The 19,982-nt window shown below is 36.5% G+C and overlaps 1 protein-coding gene across 4 annotated transcripts in view; it reads left to right on the forward strand.

Annotated features, from left to right (window-relative positions):
- The window catches only part of DPP8 (dipeptidyl peptidase 8), a 65,680-nt gene that overhangs the window by 18,755 nt on the left and 26,943 nt on the right, over nt 1–19,982 (forward strand). For all 4 annotated transcript variants that reach the window (XM_042988613.1, XM_042988614.1, XM_007084517.3 and 1 more), the window contains 7 exons: nt 5,852–6,025; nt 7,284–7,452; nt 13,191–13,301; nt 14,926–15,054; nt 16,051–16,112; nt 18,080–18,180; nt 18,861–19,038. In XM_042988613.1, coding sequence (XP_042844547.1) covers nt 5,852–6,025; nt 7,284–7,452; nt 13,191–13,301; nt 14,926–15,054; nt 16,051–16,112; nt 18,080–18,180; nt 18,861–19,038 — 924 coding nt within the window. The remainder of the gene's footprint in view (nt 1–5,851; nt 6,026–7,283; nt 7,453–13,190; nt 13,302–14,925; nt 15,055–16,050; nt 16,113–18,079; nt 18,181–18,860; nt 19,039–19,982) is intronic.

The raw sequence follows: 19,982 nt of genomic DNA on the forward strand, positions 1-19,982 counted from the left end.
GTTTTGATTTGCATTTCTCTAATGATTAGTGATATTGAGCATCTTTTCATGTGCTTATTGGCTATTTGTCTATTTTTGCAGAAATGTCTATTCAAATTCCTAGCCCATTTTTTAATGCAGGTTGTTTGGGGGTTTTTGTGGTTTATTTTCTTGATAGTGTTGTATTGTTTGAATAGTCACCACCAAAAGGATATGTCCAAATCCTAAAGGTGTCTGTGAATGTGACCTTGTTTAGAAATAGGGTCTTTCCAGATGTAATTAAAGATCTCAAGATGAGATAATCCTGGGTATAGGGTGGGCCCTAAATACAGTAACTGGTATTCTTATATGACAAAGGAGAGGGAAATTTGAGACAGACACAAAGGGTAAAGACCATCTGAAGACATAGAAAAAGATTAGAATTATGTTGCCATGAGCCAGGGAACCCTGGAGCCACCAGAAGCTGGGAGAGGCAAGGAAGTATTCTCCCCTAGAGCCTTTGGAGGCAGCCTGACCCTGCTGAAATCTTAATTTTGGGCTTCTGTCCTCCAGAACTGTGAGATAATAAATTTCTGTTGTTTTCAGTCACTAAATTTGTGGTAATTTGTTAAAGCAGCCCTAGGAAACTAATAGACATTCTTTGATGCACACAGTTAAGTTTTGATAAAGTACAGTCGTGCTTTTTTTTTTCCTTTGATTCCTTGTGCTTCCGATGTCGTATCTAAAATACTGTTGCTTAATCTAGGGTCACACAGTTTTGTCTCTTATATATGAGTTTTATAGTTTTAGCTCTTACATTTAGATCTTTGATTCATTTTGAGTTAACTTTTTGTATGTGGTGTGAGATAGGGGTCCAAATTAATTCTCTTACATGTGGAATCCAGTTGCCCTACCATTTCGTATGGAAATCTATTCTTTTCCTCATGGAATGGTCTTAGCACCCTTGTTGATTAGCACCTTAGCACCTTTGTTGAAATTCAATTGACCATAAATGTATAGGCTTATTTCTGGGCTCTCAGTTCAATTCCAGTGGCCTGTAAATCTGTTTGTATGCCAGCACCATACTGGCTTGATTAATGTAGCTTTGTACTATTGAAATTTGAAAACGTGAGTCCTCCAGTGTTGCTTTTTTTCAAAATTGCTTTGAAATTCCATATCAATACTATTAAGATCAGCTCATCTATATCTGGAAAAAAGGCAGATATGATAGGCAGTCTTTGAATCTCTAGATTAATTTGGGGTATATTGCCATCTTTATAATCTTAAGTTTTCCAGTCATGGATATGGGATATCTTTCCATTTATTTAGATGTTTATTTTACTTAAATAGTGTTCTACGCTTGTACTTCTTCAGTTAAAATTATTCCTAAGTATTTTATTCTTTTTGAGGATATTTTAGATGAAGTTATTTTTTTATTTAATTTTTTAATGTTTATTTATTTTTGAGAGAGAGACAGAGGGTGAGTGGGGGAAGTGCAGAGAGAGAGAGAGAGAGAGAGAGGGAGACACAGAATCCGAAGCAGGCGTCAGGCTCTGAGCTGTCAGCACAGAGCCCAACACGGGGCTCGAACTCACAGACTGTGAGTTCATGACCCGAGCCAAAGTCTGAGGCTTAACCCACTGAGCCACTCAGGCACCCCTTTGATGAAGTCATTTTCTTAATTTCATGTTCATACTGTTCATTACTAGTGTACAGAAATGCAGCTGATATTTGTGTATCAATCTTGTGTTCTGTAGCTTCGCTGACGTCATTTATTAGCTCTAATACTTTTTGTAGGTTGTTTTAGGGTTTTTCACATATAACATCATGTCATCTCTAAATAGAGATGTTTTTCTTCTTCCTTTCTAACCTTAGCTAGAACCTCTAGTACCTGTTAAATAGTGGTGATAAAAGCAGACATCATTTCTTTTTCCTGATCTTGAGGAGAAAACTTGCGGTTTTTCCCTTTGAGACTGATTTAGCTATGGATTTTTTATAGATGCCCTTTATCAGATTGAAAAATTTCCCTTCTATTCCTAATTTGTTGAACACTTTTATCATGAAATGGTGTTAGCTTTTGTCAAATGATTTTTCTGTGTCTGTTGAGAAGATCACTTTTTCCCTTGTTATTGTATTAATATCATTGATTGGTTTTTATACGTTGAACCAAGCTTACATTCCTGGGATAAATCCCACCTGGTCATATATAATTCTTTTAATATCCTGCTATATTCAGTTTGCCAGTATTTTATTGAGGATTTTTGCATCTATAGTCCTAGGGCATGTTAGTCTGTAGTTTTATTTATTTATTTTTTGTGTGATGTCTTGGTCTGGTTTTGATGTCAGGGTAATACTCACTTCATTAAATGAGTTGGAAAGTGTTTCGTCCAAGAGTTTGAGAAGGATGGGTATTCATTCTTTCTGTAGAACTCATCAGTAAAGCCATCTAGTCCTGGGCTTTTTGTCGGTAGTTTTTTGAATCCTGACCTAATCTGTACTCATTAGAGGTCTATTTAGATTTTCTGTTTCTTCTTTTTTTTTTTTTTTTTGCTTCTAATTATTTCTCTTATTTTTATTTTTTTATTTTATTTTTTATTTTTTTAAATTTACATCCAAATTAGTTGGCGTATAGTACAACAATGATTTCAGGAGTCGATTCTTTAGTGTCCCTTACCCATTTAGCCCATCCCCCCTCCCACAGTCCCTCCATCAACTCTCAGTTTGTTCTCCATATTTATGAGTCTCTTCTGTTTGGTCCCCCTCCCTGTTTTTATATTACTTTTGTTTCCCTTCCCTTATGTTCATCTGTTTTGTCTCTTAAAAGTCCTCATGTGAGTGAAGTCATATGATTTTTGTCTTTCTCTGACTAATTTCACTTAGCATGATACCCTCCAGTTCCATTCACAAAGTTGGCAAATGGCAAGATTTCATTCTTTTTGATTGCCGAGTAATATTCCATTTTATATATATACCATATCTTCGTTATCCGTTCATCCATCAGTGGACATTTGGGCTCTTTCCATACTTTGGCTATTGTGGATAGTGCTGCTATAAACATGGGGGTGCATGTGTCCCTTCGAAACAGCACACCTGTATCCCTTGGATAAATGCCTAGTAGTGCAATTGCTGGGTCGTAGGGTAGTTCTATTTTTAGTTTTTTGAGGAACCTCCATACTGTTTTCCAGAGTGGCTGCACCAGCTTGCGTTCCCAGATTTTCTGTTTCTTCTTGAGTCACTTTTGATGCTTTGTGTTTCTAGGAGTTCAGTCATTTCACCTACATTATTGAATTTGTTGGCATAGAATTGTTTATATTGTTTCCTCATAATCTTTTTTTTTAATCTCTTTAAGATCATTCGAAATGACCTTTCTTCATTTTAGCTAAATTTGATCTTTTCAAATAACCAACTTTTGGTTCGTTAGGCTTTGTTGTTTTTCTATTCTGTATTTTATTTCCAGTTTATTTTAGAATATTTTCTCACTTCTGCTTGCTTTGGATTTAGTTTGCTCTTTCTTTCTAGTGTCTTAAGGTAGAAGATAGGTTATTGATTTCAGATCTCTCTCTCTCTCTCTCTCTCTCTCTCTCTCTCTCTCTCTCTCTCTCTTTTAAGATTTTATTGTTAAGTAACTCTTTACCCAACATGGGGCTTGAACCTACAACCCTGAGATCAAGAGTTGCATGCTCTACTGAGCCAGTAGATGCCCCGATCTCTCTCTCTTTTTTTAAGTTTAATTTTTTTAATGTTTATTTATTTATTTAGAGAGAGTGGGCACATGTGTATGTGAGCAGGGGAGCGGCAGAGAGAGGGAAAGAGAGAGCAAGCAGGCTCCACGATGTCCGCACAGAGTCCAGTGCGGGGCTTGATCCCCCAAAACATGAGATCATGACCTGGGCCAAAATCAAGAGCCATCCAGGTGCCCCAGATCTCTTTTTTAATGCAGATACTTAGAGTTACAAATTTCCCTCTCAGCACTGCTTTTGCTGCATGCTTTAAGTTTTGATACAGTGTTTTCATTTATCTCAAAGTATTTTCTGATTTCCTTTGTGATTTCTTCTTTGATCCATTGACTAACCCTTCTTGTGCCAACATCTGTAAACTGTCAGAGCAGTTAGCTGTGACAACTGTAATGCTCACCTCATTTGGTTCCCATTTCTCAGAGATCACTGTCCTTTGTTGTCTAATGTCCAGTGTCTTAAAAACATTATTTCATATATTTTGTTCAGTTTTTCAGTTGTTTTAGGTGGGAGGATAAGCCTAGTCCCTGTTACTCCATCTTGGCTAAAAGTGGAAGTTGGTTTCCATTGGTTTCCATCTCCAGTGACATTCAGGGAGAATAGGAAGGGAGAAATTAAAATATGATCATATTCTCAGAATTGCTCTAGGCTTCAATGGAAACAGTTTAACAGAGATTTAAAACAAAGAGATCAGAATTAATAAAACTATATGTTCATTGAATTTGCTGTTTTTTTCTTTTAGAGTCTAACACACACAGGTACGAATGTATATATATGTAATTAAATATTCACTAAAAAGTGATACAAAGAATACAAAAAACTAGATGGGTTTTTAGCAAGATTCCCAGGGTGTTTCATTTTTAACCTCACCTAACCTTGTTTTAGATTTGCAAGTACACACATGTATTTGCCATCCTTGAGCAATGTTTACTCTCATTGTGCTAGCTTAGTTTTGGAGTGATGCATTCCTGCCAATAAACTCAATCTAGATTCCTTTTTAGGGTATCACTCCTTGATAGCAGAAACCACGTCTTCTTTCCTTATTTATCATAATCAAATAAAGTATAAAGAGCTCTTAGGGAAAATGTGGATGTAATTTTTTTGTTAGCACTTACTAAATTTGTTTTCTTTATATTCCTTTTTAAATTTTATACCTCTATCAAATAATATTTCTAGCTTAGGAAATTATTATCATTATCAATCATTAGTTACAAACGGTCTTTGAGAGGGATTTTAACAGATCCTGCAGGTAGGAAAACGAAATGACACAGATTCTGGTCTTAAGTTGTTTGTTTGTTTGTTTTAACTATTTCTGGTCAGAAATACTGAAAAAAAAAAAGTGAAAAACAGTACCATGGCCAAATAAGTAAAAGAGGTAGTAACTCTTATATCAGTTTCACAGAAGAAATCCCTGTATACCATAGTGGATCAGGAAAATTTCCTTGCCAACTTTAAATTAGAGCTAAGGTTTTGGGATAATGGTAAAACTTGGATGAAAGAAAAATAGCCTTTCAAAGGAGGACAGTGGAACAAGGGCCAGGAGGCAGAACCTCATATGTTGGGTTTTATGTCAGTGATGTGACAAGCCTAATCTAGGATTTTATTAGAAGAGTATTAATAGATGTGTTGGAAAAGTATTAATGACAGCTGATACTTGAGAACTCTATGCCAATCATTGTATTAAACACTTGATATGTTTTATCTAAATTAATCTTCACAAAGCCGAAGTAGATGATAACAAAACTATTTTAAAAGTGAGGAAAATTACTTTTGAAGAAATTAAGCCACTTCCCAAAGTCAGACTTCTATTGAGGGTCAAAGCCTAGATTCAAACCGCTTGGTTTCACAGTCTGTGCTCTTAACTACGTGCATCACTGCTCAGTTAGGTTGTAGAAGATCTAGAATGCCAAGCCAGGGTGATAAGACAATTCTTGTTCTCTAATGTATGCAGTTATCATCTAGAGATCCTTTACCAGGAAATCTTTCCACAGACTTCTTGGAATTAGTTTGCTTAAAGTTGCTGACACATTTTAGACCCCCTCAACATGTACACTCAATAGTATGGGAGATACTAGGATTTCAGTGGAAAGTTTTTGCTAAAAGCAAAAAGCAAGCTTTCAGAAGACCAAATAGGTGACTTCTCTTTCCTTTTGCATTAGGCAACACTGGACTATGGAATGTATTCTCGAGAAGAAGAACTATTAAGAGAAAGAAAACGCATTGGAACCGTTGGAATTGCTTCTTATGATTATCACCAAGGAAGTGGAACATTTCTCTTTCAAGCTGGTAGTGGAATTTATCATGTAAAAGATGGAGGGCCACAAGGATTTACTGTAAGTTGGTGTTACTACTTGTTAAATCTGTTAAATCCTAAAGGCTGTTTGCATCCAAATCAGGAAGGTAATTAAACCAAAAAATTATATTTACCCACCAAGTGAAAAATTTAATAGTAAAGAAAACAAGATAAATGGGCATTAGTTTCCGGTGGTAAGAGTTAATCCTTTTTACACTGACATTAATATGCAATTTTTTAAAAGCTAAAGACACTTGCTCTATAGGAAGATATGGTAAAGGGCATCAATGCCCATTTTCTGAGTAAATGCTGAGGGGGATCTTGGAAGATAATGTTATCACAAGACAATCTATTTTTGGTTCCCCTAAAAGCTTAATTCATCTTTTTTTTTTTTTTTTAAGTTCTGTTTATTTATTTTGAGAGAGAGACAGCACAAGCAAGGGAGGGACAGAGAGGAGGAGAGGAGAGACAGAATCCTAAGCAGGCTCTGCATCATCAGCACAGAGCCCGATGCGGGGCTTGAACTCCTGAATCATGAGATCATAACCGGAGCCGACCTGACTGCGCCACCCAGGCACCCCAGCTTAATCCATCTTAATAAATGGTTTTTAAATGTTTGGTTTTAGCCCAGACAATTTTTTACATGGTATTAGACCTTTTGTTAAAATTGTATGATTCTGGCTTTTGTTGTATCTTTTTGAGCAAACTGTTTTATATTGGTAAAATTAATTTGAAATATTTAATAAATATTCAATAAATAAGTGCTTAATAAAAGTATTTAACAAACAATAATTACTCCATTAAACAGGTGTGGACAACAAAATTTATGAAGTGCTCTTATATTGTCTTTACTGTCCTATTACCCTTAGCTTTCTAATTTATAGGAAAAAAAAAAAAAAGAGTCCGTCCTTTTAAGGAATGCAAAAGTGTATTTTTCTTTTTTATTAATTTTTTTTAATGTTTATTTTTGAGAGAGAGAGAGACAGACAGACAGAGCGTGAGCATAGGAGGGGTAGAGAGAGAGGGAAACACAGAATCTGAAGCAGGCTCCGGGCTCTGAGCTGTCAGCACAGAGCCTGACATGGGGCTCAAGCTCACGAGCTGTGAGATCATGACCTGAGCCGAAGTCAGCTGCCCAACCAACTGAGCCACCCAGGCGCCCCAAAAGTGTATTTTTCTGAGGAGCAATTACCATAGTTGACATTTTACTTGGAATTATTTTTCATTGAAGGGTGTTGGCAAATGAGTATGTATGTATCAACCTGATACTTTCCTAAAAATGTTTTTTTCTTTTCTAGCAACAACCCTTACGGCCAAATTTAGTAGAGACTAGTTGTCCCAACATTCGTATGGATCCTAAATTATGCCCGGCTGATCCAGACTGGATTGCTTTTATACACAGCAATGATATTTGGATATCCAACATTGTAACCAGAGAAGAAAGAAGGCTCACCTATGTGCACAATGGTAACACATAGTTCTGCAAATCTGCTTTTCTGAAAAATATTTTTAAAATTTTGCTCTTGCTTACTTTATGAAATGGAGGCACGGTGGCTGGCCTTCATATTTTAAATTCAGATCTTTAAAATTAATAAAAAAGTACAGAGGATACATAGTACTTACCACATGCAAAATGCTACCTTGTTTGAATGTTCATTTTCAGAAAGCACAACAGTAATGCCTCTGACATGATTGTTCCTTTAGCTTAATAAGACTGCCAGAATTACCCCAAAACGGTTCTCATTAAAATCAAATTTCAATTTAAAAAATTAATCTTGTTTTTGGGAAACAAAGACCTAATATGCACCAAAAATTTATCTCCCCCTTTTGGAGAGGCTACTTAGTTATTTTGTCATAATAGGAAAAACAACACTTGGTAGAACTGTATTATGGAAATACTTAATTTTCATTAAGTGATTATAGTAATACTAAGCACTACTGAAAGCACAGATGTGCTTTGTTTTCCTCTAAAGATGTGAATGTTTTCCTCTAAAGCTTTCATACAAATGAAATATGGGAAATAGTATATTGCTTTTTCTTTGAACACATGAAACAACTTAAAGTTAGTAAGTTTCATAGTGAAACATTTGTTCAGGGGTGCCGGGGTGGCTCAGTCTGTTGAGTGTCCGACTTCAGCTCAGGTCATGATCTCATGGTTCTTGAGTTCAAGCCCCACATCAGGCTCGCTGCTGTCAGCCGGTCAGCACAGAGCCCACTTTGGATCCTCTGTCCCCCTCTCTTTGTCCCTCCCTCCACCAAATAAATAAAACATTAAAAAAAAATTTTTTTTTAACATTTATTCATTTTTGAGAGATGGAGAGAGATAGAGCGTGAGTGGGGGAGGGGCAGAGAGAGAGGGAGACACAGAATCTGAAGCAGGCTACAGGCTCTGAGCTGTCAGCACAGAGCCAGAAGCAGGGCTCAAACTCACGAACCTTGAGAACGTGACCTGAGCTGAAGTCAGACACCTAACCAACTGAGCCACCCAGGAGCCCCAATAAATAAAACATTAAAAAAATAATAATAAATAAAATTTTAAAAATTCATTTGTTCAACTCTTACTTAATCTAATGTTCACAAATCTGATTTATTGGGCATCTTTTTTTTTTTTTTTTTTAATGTTTATTTATTTATTTTGAGAGAGTGAGCAGGCGAGGGGCAGAAGGAAAGACAGACACAGAATCCCAGGCAGGCTCTGCACTGTCAGTGTGGAGCCTAACATGGGACTTGAACTCATGAACCATGAGATCACGACCTGAGCTGAAATCGAGTTGGATGCTTAACTGAGCCACCCAGGCGTCCCTGGGCATCTTTCTTAATAAATTATTTTAGAATACAATAGTGTATTGACAACAAATATTTTTTTCATTATTAGGAAAATCAGTGTTATAGAAGAAGGCTTTTCCTGAACAATTTACATTGGTAGAAAGAACACTGAATTAGGAGTCAAGAAACCTGTTCTAACTATTCAGTCAAGAAAAATACATTAAGTTCCTGTGTGCCAGGTAATGCGGCAGGAACTAAGAATACAGAGTTGAATAAGACATAACCCAGGCCCTCAAGGAAACTACATGAATAATAAAACAGTGATAAGCAAACATAGGGTGTTATAAGAGCATCAGTGAGGGTAGTGTTCAGGAAGGGCTTCCCAGAAGAGACGACACCTAACTGGCACCTAAACTCATCTTAGATACGAGTACACATTAGCCTGTACACTCCAGGCGAGGGGACCACATGAGAAAGGTCTTGATGCAGAAAGTGATGTTTGTGAGGAGTTAAAGCAATCTGATGGTTCCTAAAGTGTAAGGTATGAGTCAAGAAGAAGGGAAAAGTAAGGCTGGCAGATCAAAAGAGCCAAGACAGGGGTAACCTGTATCTCATGTAAATCAACAGGGTCTCTAGAATGATATGGGGTCCATGGAAACATTTTTATCAGTTGGGTGGTATGGGCAGAGTCATATGATAGATAAATTGTTTTGGATACTTTGTGAAAGTTATATTTGACTATATTTGACTAGTTATATATAGGACTAGAGACAGGAACACCAAAAGTTGACTGTTGAAATGATCTAGGTTTAATGATCTAAAACTAGAACATCAGTTAAAAGGGGATGGAGTAGGGAAGTTTTTAAGTGAAAAGTACATGTTTTGGTGTTTAATGGGTCTCCATTTGGAGTCCGGGAATCAGAACAGCTGCTAGTGGCAGTGGAAGGATTAGGTCGGTGATTCGTAAATCTGGGTTGGAAATCCTAGCCATTTGTTCATGCTTTCAACAGACCTTGAACACTCACTACATACTAATTATTGTACTTGAGTCTGGGATTACAAAGTTCTGACAGTAACTGATAGAATTAAGGCATTTTTAAGTCTATTTTTTCTTCTGTAGAATTGTTTTTCACGCAGGATTATGGTGAGGATTGACAGAATGTAAAGTAGAAAGCACCGGAGCCCTGTGTGATGCTATAGTATTGTTTCTATTATTTTTCCTTTCTGTGCACGTAGGTATGTGATATGTCTGTCATTTTCAAGATTAGTGTACTGGTTAAAGATGTAGTCTAGAACCAGAGAGCTGAGTTTGAGTTCCATATCTACCAGTTTTTAGTTCTGTGACCTTGAGTAAGTTATTTAACCTCTAAGTTTCCATATCTAAAAAGGCAGGTCATTATAGTGCTGTTACGAGGTTTTAATGAGTTAATGTTTGTGAAGTGTTTAGGATGGTGTCTGATACATGGTAAGTGCAGTGTGTTAGTTTAAATAGAAAAGTAAATACAAAGTAAGTGTCTTCACTCTTACTCCTCTTATTCACAATAAGTTTCCAAGTGAAAGTCTGCTTGTAGGTGAGTTTAGTCAATGAGCAAGTGCATGTGTTAATTTTCTGCCTGGTATGATAAAGGAATGTAAAAGTAATACAGTACCAGCCTCTACTATCAAATGATGTATCAGATGAACAAAGCGATAGCTTTTATTCATTTAATAAATAACTCTTAATAATTGAGGTCTGTAGTCAGTGAAAGGGAGATAAAAATGAGTGGTACCTGTTCTCACATCCAAAGGAGAACAAAATATAAAACAGTAGCGTGGATACACCTTTGGGGTAGTTTAAAGATCCAGGAAAACTGAACACTGGTTTTGGCTATATCATTCACTCCAAAATTCAAAAAACTCTTAAAAACTGAGCTTACTTTTCACTGGCTTGGTGCTAAAACTCATTTGGTGGCAAAATCTGACCTGAACTGACCTGAGGATATTTATAATCTTAATCCTACTTAGTGTGTCTATTCATAAGTTTGCTGTAGGAATATTGGTGTATTCAGTTACAGGGTATTTGATTCCCCTGCTGGAGATGTTACATGATTTTATGGTAGATATATATAATATATATGAAAAATCACCCAAATTCTGAGTTCCAAACACTTCTGGGCTCAAATTTTTGGGTAGCGTGTTATGGGTTCATTTTGCATATTTGTTTCAGACAATATATAGAAAATACAGATAAGCAAAAATAATACATTGAAACTGGTATATAATATTGAAATCACTATGAGGTATTACCATACACTCATTAGACTGGCTAAAGTGAAAAAGATTAATTCTGAACACAAATACTAGAAAGGAACCTTCATCCATTGCTAGTAAGAATATAAAATAATACAAATACTTTGGAAAACTGTGGCAGTTTCTTATGAACACTTACCATACTATCCAGGCATTCCACTCCTGGGTCCTGATTCAAGAGAAATGAAAGCATACACCCACAAAGATCCCTATACAAGAAAGATTAACATCTTTACTCATAGTTGCCAATAACTAGAAGTAGCCCAGATACGCATTAACAGGTGAATGGATAAAGGAACTGTGATATACTATGGGATACTACCCAGCAATTAACAGAAGTGAATTATTGATATGTGTAACAACATTGATGAATTTCAAAAAGCAGACAAAGTATGAGTTCACTTATGTGATATTTTAGAATATGCAGAACTAACCTATGATGATAGAAATCAGATCATTGGTTGCTTCTGGGGTGATAATGGGCATTGACTGAGAAGAGACATGAAAATACATTCTAGGTGTTGGAAATATTCTGTCTTGATGAGGTGTGGTTACACAAGTATATACATTTATCACAAATAGTATACCTAAGACGTTGTAAATTATAAAGCAATTTAAAAAATGCTTGTCCATAGTCTGTCTCATTACTTGGAGAGAACCACATTTTGATTTATATCCACAACATTTTTTTTTTTTTTTTTTTTTTTTTTAAGAGAGCACAGGCTGGGGAGAGGGACAGATGGGGAGAGAAAGAGAGAATCTCAAGCAGGCTCAAGCAGGCTCTACGCCCAGTGCAGAGACTGACAAGGGGCTCTATCCTGCCACCCTGGGATCATGACCTGAGCCGAAATCAAGAGTCAAATGTTCAACTACCCGGAAACAAGCATTTTAAAATCTTGGGGATAGGGTGCCTGGGTGGCTCAGTTGGTTTAAGCATCCGACTTCGGCTCAGGTCATGATCTCATGGTTCATGAGTTTGTACCCTGCGTCAGGCTCTGTGCTGACAGCTCAGAGCCTGAAGCCTGCTTCAGATTCTGTGTCTTCCTCTCTCTCTCTGCCCCTCCCCTGCTCATGCTTTGTCGCTCTCTGTCTCAAAAATGAATGAACATTTAAAAAAATTAAGAAATAAAGTGTTGGGGAGTGCCTGGGTGGCTCAGTCGGCTCAGTCCAACTCTTGATTTCAACTCAGGTCATGGGATCAAGCCCTGTGCTGGGCTCCACACTGAGCATGGAGTCTGCTTGAGGTTCTTTCTCTCTCTCTCTCTCTCTCAAATAAATAAAAATAAAATATATGTTTAACATTTTTTAAATGAAATTATAGTGTACATGCCATTTAGTAATATGGCTTTTTAAAATTCAATTACATTGTAAACATTTCTCCATGTCATGAAATCTTTAAAAATTATGGCTTCATGGTTTGGGGAGGTTTTATTTATTTATTTATTGAACCAGTGGGGGAGGGGCAGAGAGAGAGGGAGACAAAGGATCCAAAGCAGGCTCTATGCTGATAGCAAAGAGTCCAATGTGGGGCTCAAACTCACGGACTACAAGATCATGACCTGAGCCAAAGTTGCATGCTTACCCAACTGAGCCACCCAGGCACCCCATTGGGGGGTTTAGTTTTAAAGCAGGAGTTCCCTTCAAATTATATGCTGGAAACTATTTGCTGGAAAGTGTAAAACAGATGTAAGCTGAGATGTTCTGGTTGAATGGAAGAAGGGGAGGAAGAGTGATGAATTACCTGATCTGTAAGAGCCATTCTAGGTCTAAAGTTGGACTTTTCTGTGTAGAAGATACAAATCACTGTGACACTCTACATGTATTCTTGTTTCCTATGACCCCAGCTAAATGGGGAAATAACCAACATTTATGTTCTGGCTCAGGCTTTGTTCTAAGTGCTTTATGTGAATTAACTCATTTAATTCTAACAACCCCATTTACAAATGGGACACTGTGGTGGAATGAGGTTGGGTGATTTATCCAAGGTCAGTCAGTTAGTAAATGATGGAGCTCAGATTTAAATCCAGTCCATTTAGTTCCAGAGTTCACCACTGTACTACAGCTGCATTTCACAATAAACTAAATCATTGTGCTTAGTATCTATGAAAAGAGAATTTCCTGTGGTGATTTTGCCTTTTATGTTTGTCTAGAGCTAGCCAACATGGAAGAAGATCCCAGATCAGCTGGAGTTGCTACCTTTGTTCTTCAAGAAGAATTTGATAGGTACTCTGGCTACTGGTGGTGTCCAGAAGCTGAAACAAGTAAGGGAGTTCAAAATATTATAAATCAAAGTATTATGAGATTTAACTCCCAGTTAGTTAAGTGCATAGATTCTAAGTCCTAAATAGTAGCTTATGAAGTCTTGAAAATTGGATCCTACCAGTAGTTATTTAAAATATACAGGCTGTATCCCACCATAATGAATTCTAATAAAAATAATTCCATTGCAGTTCAGTGCCTCAGGTCCTTCAACTCTTTACCACTTTTTCTTCTAGAAGCTGATCTTGCTGGCAACATTGGTGGAAAAATAAAAAATACTACACCTGAATGCATTGTTATAAAAACGTAGGATTGACTAGAGAGTCTGCGTGAGCATATGACCAAATTAGTGTATGAATGGATCAGAAAAAAGGACACAAATTCCTCCGTTTTCTGGGTGAATTCACAAGTGTTTTCTGCCCGAGAAGCAGATCTCGTGAAGCAGTGGCTTTCAGATTTTTTTGTCCATGATCCACTTAGAAATTTGCTTTACATTCTAGCCTAACAATTCATATATGTATTATATACAAAAACTGAAAACAAATTTCATGGAGCAATATTTATCCTTATGTGAAAGGCACTCTAATATTGTATTTTTTTTGTTCATTATACATTTTAAATGCTGGTTATTACCCATTAATACATTTCATGACCTAGTAATTATTTGCAGCTAGCTTTTGTTTTTTTTTTTTTAAGTAAGCTTTACACCCAAAGTGGGGCTTGAATTCACGACCCCAAGATCAAGAGTCTCATGCTGCACTGAAGGAGCATCCTAGCAGCTCGTATTTTAAACACTTCTCTAAGGGACTATTAAAAATACTTATTTTTAAGCCGTGTCTTAGATTTGGACATTTAATTTTAATATGTAAAATGTTTGCCATAATTGCCATAAATTGTGTTTGTTAGAACAAGATTTTACATGAGTTAGAGTAACTATTAAGAGAAAACTGGACTCTTTAAGTTGCATCTATTTTATCAAAGGAAATGTTATAATTAAGTAATTCACTTTTCAACAAGGAATGCATTTTAAGGTACGCAGGGACTGAAGACCTTCACAAATGTGTTTCTGCTGGGTTTTTTTTTTTTTTAATTTTTTAATTTTTTAAAGTAGGCTCCACCCCCAGCATGGAACCCAGCATGGAGCCCAACTTGGGACTTGAACTCACGACCCTGAGATCAAGACCTGAGCAGAGATCAAGAATAGGATGCTTAACCGAACCACCGAGGCACCCCTCTGCTGTTTAAATATGTATATGTACAGGGGTGCCTGGCTGGCAGTCTGGGTGCCAGTCTGTAGAGCATGTGACTCTTGATCTCAGGGTCATGAGTTCAAGCCCCATGTTGGGCATGAAGCCTACCTAAAATTAAAAAATATATATATATATGTACATAAGTATCTTCAGGTTTTGCCTTCCAAAAGGAGTAACCCTTAACCAGCAAAAGTGATTTAACAATAATTCACCTTCTTAGTACAAAGGCTAGTGATAGTTTCATACACAAAATGCAGTATATTTTATACATAAATTATTTCTCACTATGGGAAATATACTACTAGAGGAAATGGTCAGTTATGATTACTCTATGGAACAGTTCTTCTAAATTTACAATATTTAAATTCCTTTTAAGCTCCCAGTGGCAGCAAAATTCTTAGAATTTTGTATGAAGAAAATGATGAATCTGAGGTGGAAATTATTCATGTTACATCCCCTATGTTGGAAACAAGGAGGGCAGATTCATTCCGTTATCCTAAAACAGGTACTATATTCCATTGGCATTTATATTCACTCATTTCTGCTTTCCAAACAAGATTCTTTCTGCAGTCATCCAAAGGTATGGTCAACATTGATCATTTACAGACTTAGTAAAAGTGGGTTGTTCATTAAGTGTCACAGAAGAAAAATTAAAAAAATTTTTTAAGTTTATTTATTTATTTTGAGGGAAAGCGTGCACACTGAAGAGCACAGAGAGGGGACAGAGAGAGAATCTCCATACTATAACAGTGTGGAGCCCAGTGCAGGGCTCGGACTCAAGAAACATGAGATCATGACTTGGGCCACAATCAAGAGTTGGCCACCTAACCAACTGAGCCACCCAGGTGCCCCTGAAGTAGATTTTTTAATTACAGGCTGATCTTTTTTTAATTTATTTTCAAAGGTTGGGAAGTGCACAGAGCTGGTTGGTTACTTCAAGGAATGAATAAAAAGGTGTCTTTGCTAGGAAATAAAGATTTTTAAGGGATTATGTTCTTAATAAATCAGTAATTTTTTCCCATTTTGCTGTTTATAGCAATTTTTTAAAGTTTATTTATTTATTTTGAGAGAGAGAGTGCAGGGGAGAGGCGAGAGTGCAGGGGGAGAGAATCCCAAGCAGGCTCCACGCAGTCAGTACAGAGCCCAACGCAGGGCTCTGTCCCACCAACCATGAGATCATGACCTGAGCCAAAACCAAGAGTCGATGCTCAACCAACTGAGCCACCCAGGCAACCCCGTTTATAGTATTTAATTACAAAATGATACAGCATTTCCTTCCTTTATTTCGTACCTACTCTTGATGTTTTTAGCCTCTTTTTTTTTTATATATACCAATGGTGAAAATTATGAATTTGAGATGGAGTTCTGAGATTCTTATACAATAAAGTCCTGACTCTACCAAGTTCCCCACTTAAAGAAAGTGTAAAGGGGATTGATCTGGCAAAATTTGTTTGAATAATTTTGGATCTGCATTACTGTTCATTTCTATCTCTTTCTAAAGGCACAGCAAATCCAAAAGTCACCTTTAAGATGTCAGAAATAATGATTGATGCTGAAGGAAGGGTAAGTATAAAATGTGGAGTTGACTTTTTGTGTCCTTTGACTAGTCAGTCTAGTAGATATCTTAGATTCACTCTTTAATTTTTTGGACTTGTTTAACTTGCTGAGACATTTGTGGACCATCAGTTTCAGGTTGACCTAATTTTCTGCTTTGAAAACTTTTTGCTGGTTCTCAAGATAGGAATATGGGGATATGCATATTTACCACTCTTTCAAAAGTTTTTCCTCTTTGCCATTGTTAATGCCAGATCAATATTTTTAAAATAGCAGTATTGACTAGTGATTTACCTTGTGTGTTGGATAGATGTCCCACATGTCTCTCGTACTGGGGCTTTCCATTTGGATAGTCAAATTCTTATAAGCTGAATGCCCAGAGGATTACTTAAAAAAGTCTTCTCTGCTAGACTTTGTTTTAATAGTTTTATTGAGATATAATTCAAGTGTGATTCAGTTCACTCATTTAAAGTTTAAAATGGCTTTTAGTGTATTCACAGAATTGTGCAACATTTTCATCACCCCAAAAAGAAACCCCACATCCCTTAATCATCACCTTCCAACCTTCCCACGTCCCTTAACCCTGGGTAACCACTAGTATATCTACTTTCTGTCTGTAGATTTGCCTATTCTGGACACTTCATATAAATGGAATCATATAGTATCTGGTCTGGTTTCTTTTGCTTAGCATTTTGTCTTCAAGCTCCATCTATATTGCACCATGTATCAGCACTTTCTTGCTTTTTTTTCTTCAAGTTTTTATGTATGTATGTATGCATGTAATCTCTACACTCAACATGGAGCTCAGACTCAGAACCCTGACGTCGAGAGTTGCACACTCTTCCAGTTGAGCCAGCCACATGCCCCAACACTTTATCTACTCATCAGTTATGGACATTTAGGCTGTTTCCACCTTTTGACTGTTGGGAATAATGCTACCATGAATGTGTGTGTATGTTTTTCACTTCTCTTGGTTAGATACCTAGAAACAGAATTGTTCAGTCACACGATAGCTATATGTTTAACCTTTGAGGAACTGCAAGACTATTTGCCCCAAGTGGTTGCACTATTTTACATTCCCATTGTGTGAGGTTTCCAATCTCTCCACATCCTCATCAACACTTTTATTCGTCTTATTGATTATAGCCATCCTAGTAAGTTTGAAATTGTACTCACTGTTATTTTGACTTAAATTTTCCTGATGGCTAATGATGTTGAGCATCTTTTCATGTGCCTATTGGCCATTTGTGTATCTTCATTGGAGAACTATCTATTCAGATCCTTTGCCCTTTTTTAAAAAACTTACTTTTTGTGTTGGCTAGATTTTTAAAGGAAAAAATTTGCTTACCAAGGGCCATTTCATTAATACATTACACAAATCCTATTTTAGGCTCAAATATAGGAAATTAGGAACTATTATTTTTCTTTGATACTAGACTCTAAAGTGATTAAAACTTGTTGTTACCACTTATTAGCAAGGGCTCTGTCAGTGTAAACTCCTGGGAAAAGACTTTTAGACTGGGCTAATTCTCGTTCTTAGAACTTTGTTAGACATAAAGAGTACACTAGTGTAGGTAACCCACAACTTACCGCTAGTTTTTTTGTATCCCTCATGCCTATTTAAATACCTAAGTCTGAAAAAGTGTCATGCTGTTAAAGATAATGATTTAAGGGGCGCCTGGGTGGCTCAGTCGGTTAAGAGTCCGACTTCGGCTCACGTCACGATCTCACAGTTTATGAGTTCGACCCCCGCGTTAGGCTCTGTGCTTACAGCTCAGAGCCTGGAGCCTGCTTCAGATTCTGGGTCTCCCTCTCTCTCTGCCCCTCCCTGACTCATGCTCTGTTTCTGTCTGTCTCTCTCTCAAGAATAAATAAACATTAAAAAAAAAAAAAAGATAATGATTTAAGTAGACTAGTAAACTGGTTATTGATCTATGTCTTCTGTAACTAGAATCCTTTTTTTTCTTTTTTAAAAGATTATCGATGTCATAGATAAGGAACTGATTCAACCTTTTGAGATTCTGTTTGAAGGAGTTGAATATATTGCCAGAGCTGGATGGACTCCAGAGGGAAAATAGTGCGTATGTTAAATTGTCACTTCTTTACGAATAATTTAGAATCCAGAACTTTAGAGATTGCCCCTCAATTGGAGATGCCTTCACATGTAAATTTGCAGAGTAGTTATTTCTGCACAGAGAATTTTTCCTGAGCTAAGTGGCCTTGTGGATTTTTTATTCCTATAAGCATAGGGGCACTGCATTTCAATTCTCTCTTTTACATAGCCACTCGTGGTTTCAGTGTTTTTTTGTGGTTAAATTGTATGACTTTAGGGCTCACATGTAAGGGTGTGTTCTTTTTTTTTTTTTTTTTTTTTAATTTAAGCAAAAATTTTTGTAGAGTTTCATGTGAAGATGGTTGCATATAGTTCCTAATGTAGACAACAGGAGTTTCACAAGGCTGGCAATTGGTGACACTAAAGGGAGAAAACAATTTCACAGGCTAGTTGTGGTTTTAGGAGTTTAAAGAAAACCAGTTTAAAAAAAAGCTTTATTCAAGCTTAACTTTAAAAAATAAATATAGAGTAAGCTAATACTTCTAATTGGCCATTTGTAGGTGATAATTTAATATCTTTTAAAGCAATTCTTTAATGTGATTACAGACATAACTGATGGGTACCAGGGGAGAGAGTAAGGGAATATTCATTTTCTGAGAGCCTGCTTTATTTTTGGTGCTTTTTTGTTTTGTTTGTTTAAATAGTGCTTGGTCCATTCTACTAGATCGCTCCCAAACTCGCCTACAGATAGTGTTGATCTCACCTGAATTATTTATCCCAGTAGAAGATGATGCCATGGAAAGACAGAGACTCATCGAGTCGGTGCCTGACTCTGTGACGCCACTGATTATCTATGAAGAAACAACAGACATCTGGATAAATGTATGTTTTCTGTACTTGGTTAAATATTTTCTCAGAATGCTAAAGCAAGTGAAGTTTTATAGCAAACTATCAAAATGAATTTTTTAAATTCAAGTAACCATGAATGTTATGTGCTAAGTTTGAACGTTTCAAATTGGAATGATGGTTCCAGAATGGAATGGCTTATAGATAGAAAGTAGATGTCATTGAAATGACATCTCCTTGGCTACAAATTTCCCCTTTTCCTGGACACATGAAGTATTGAAAACAGCCTCATGAGTGCTTCTCAGGAGGACCTCAGTAGAGGTCTGGAAAAGACTTTCTCTTTTAAGTTGGCAGACTATATTAAAATTTACCAATTTTCCAATTTAGTGGAAAAAATTTAAACAAGATACAAAAATTAATAAAGCCAGATCACTCCCTGGATGAATACAGGCTTCATATGATTCACCCTTCAACTGTTAAAATATTTCTCTTTGGAAAAGAAAAGTAGTAAGATTTTGAATTAGAGTAAGTAATAAGGGGCCCCTGGCTGGCTCAGTTGGTGGAGCATGTGACTTTTGATCTCCTGGTTATGAGTTCAATCCCCATGTTGGGTATAGCGATTACATGAACAAATAAAATCTTTAAAATAAAAAAAAGAATAATAAGATTCTATAATAAGATTTGTATAATTAAACCATCATGCCGAGTTTCAAAGGATTACAGAGATGGTGAGTAAGAAAAGCTTTTGGTCGTATTTTTCTTTTTTCACCTTTTGGAAACATTTATTTCTCAATGGAGGAAGTCTATGTCTAAAGTGAGATAAATCTGAAGGGCCCAGGCAAAATCTATATCATAAATATACATTACCCCCAGCACTGACAGTTGCTTATATTTCAGAATGTATTTATCAATTCTTCTTTCTCTAACTTAATTGAATTGTTTGTGCAGTATTTTCATTAATGTGTGTAGTAAATTCAGCT

This window comes from Panthera tigris, chromosome B3, assembly GCF_018350195.1.
Source record: "Panthera tigris isolate Pti1 chromosome B3, P.tigris_Pti1_mat1.1, whole genome shotgun sequence".
Lineage (NCBI taxonomy): Eukaryota > Metazoa > Chordata > Mammalia > Carnivora > Felidae > Panthera > Panthera tigris.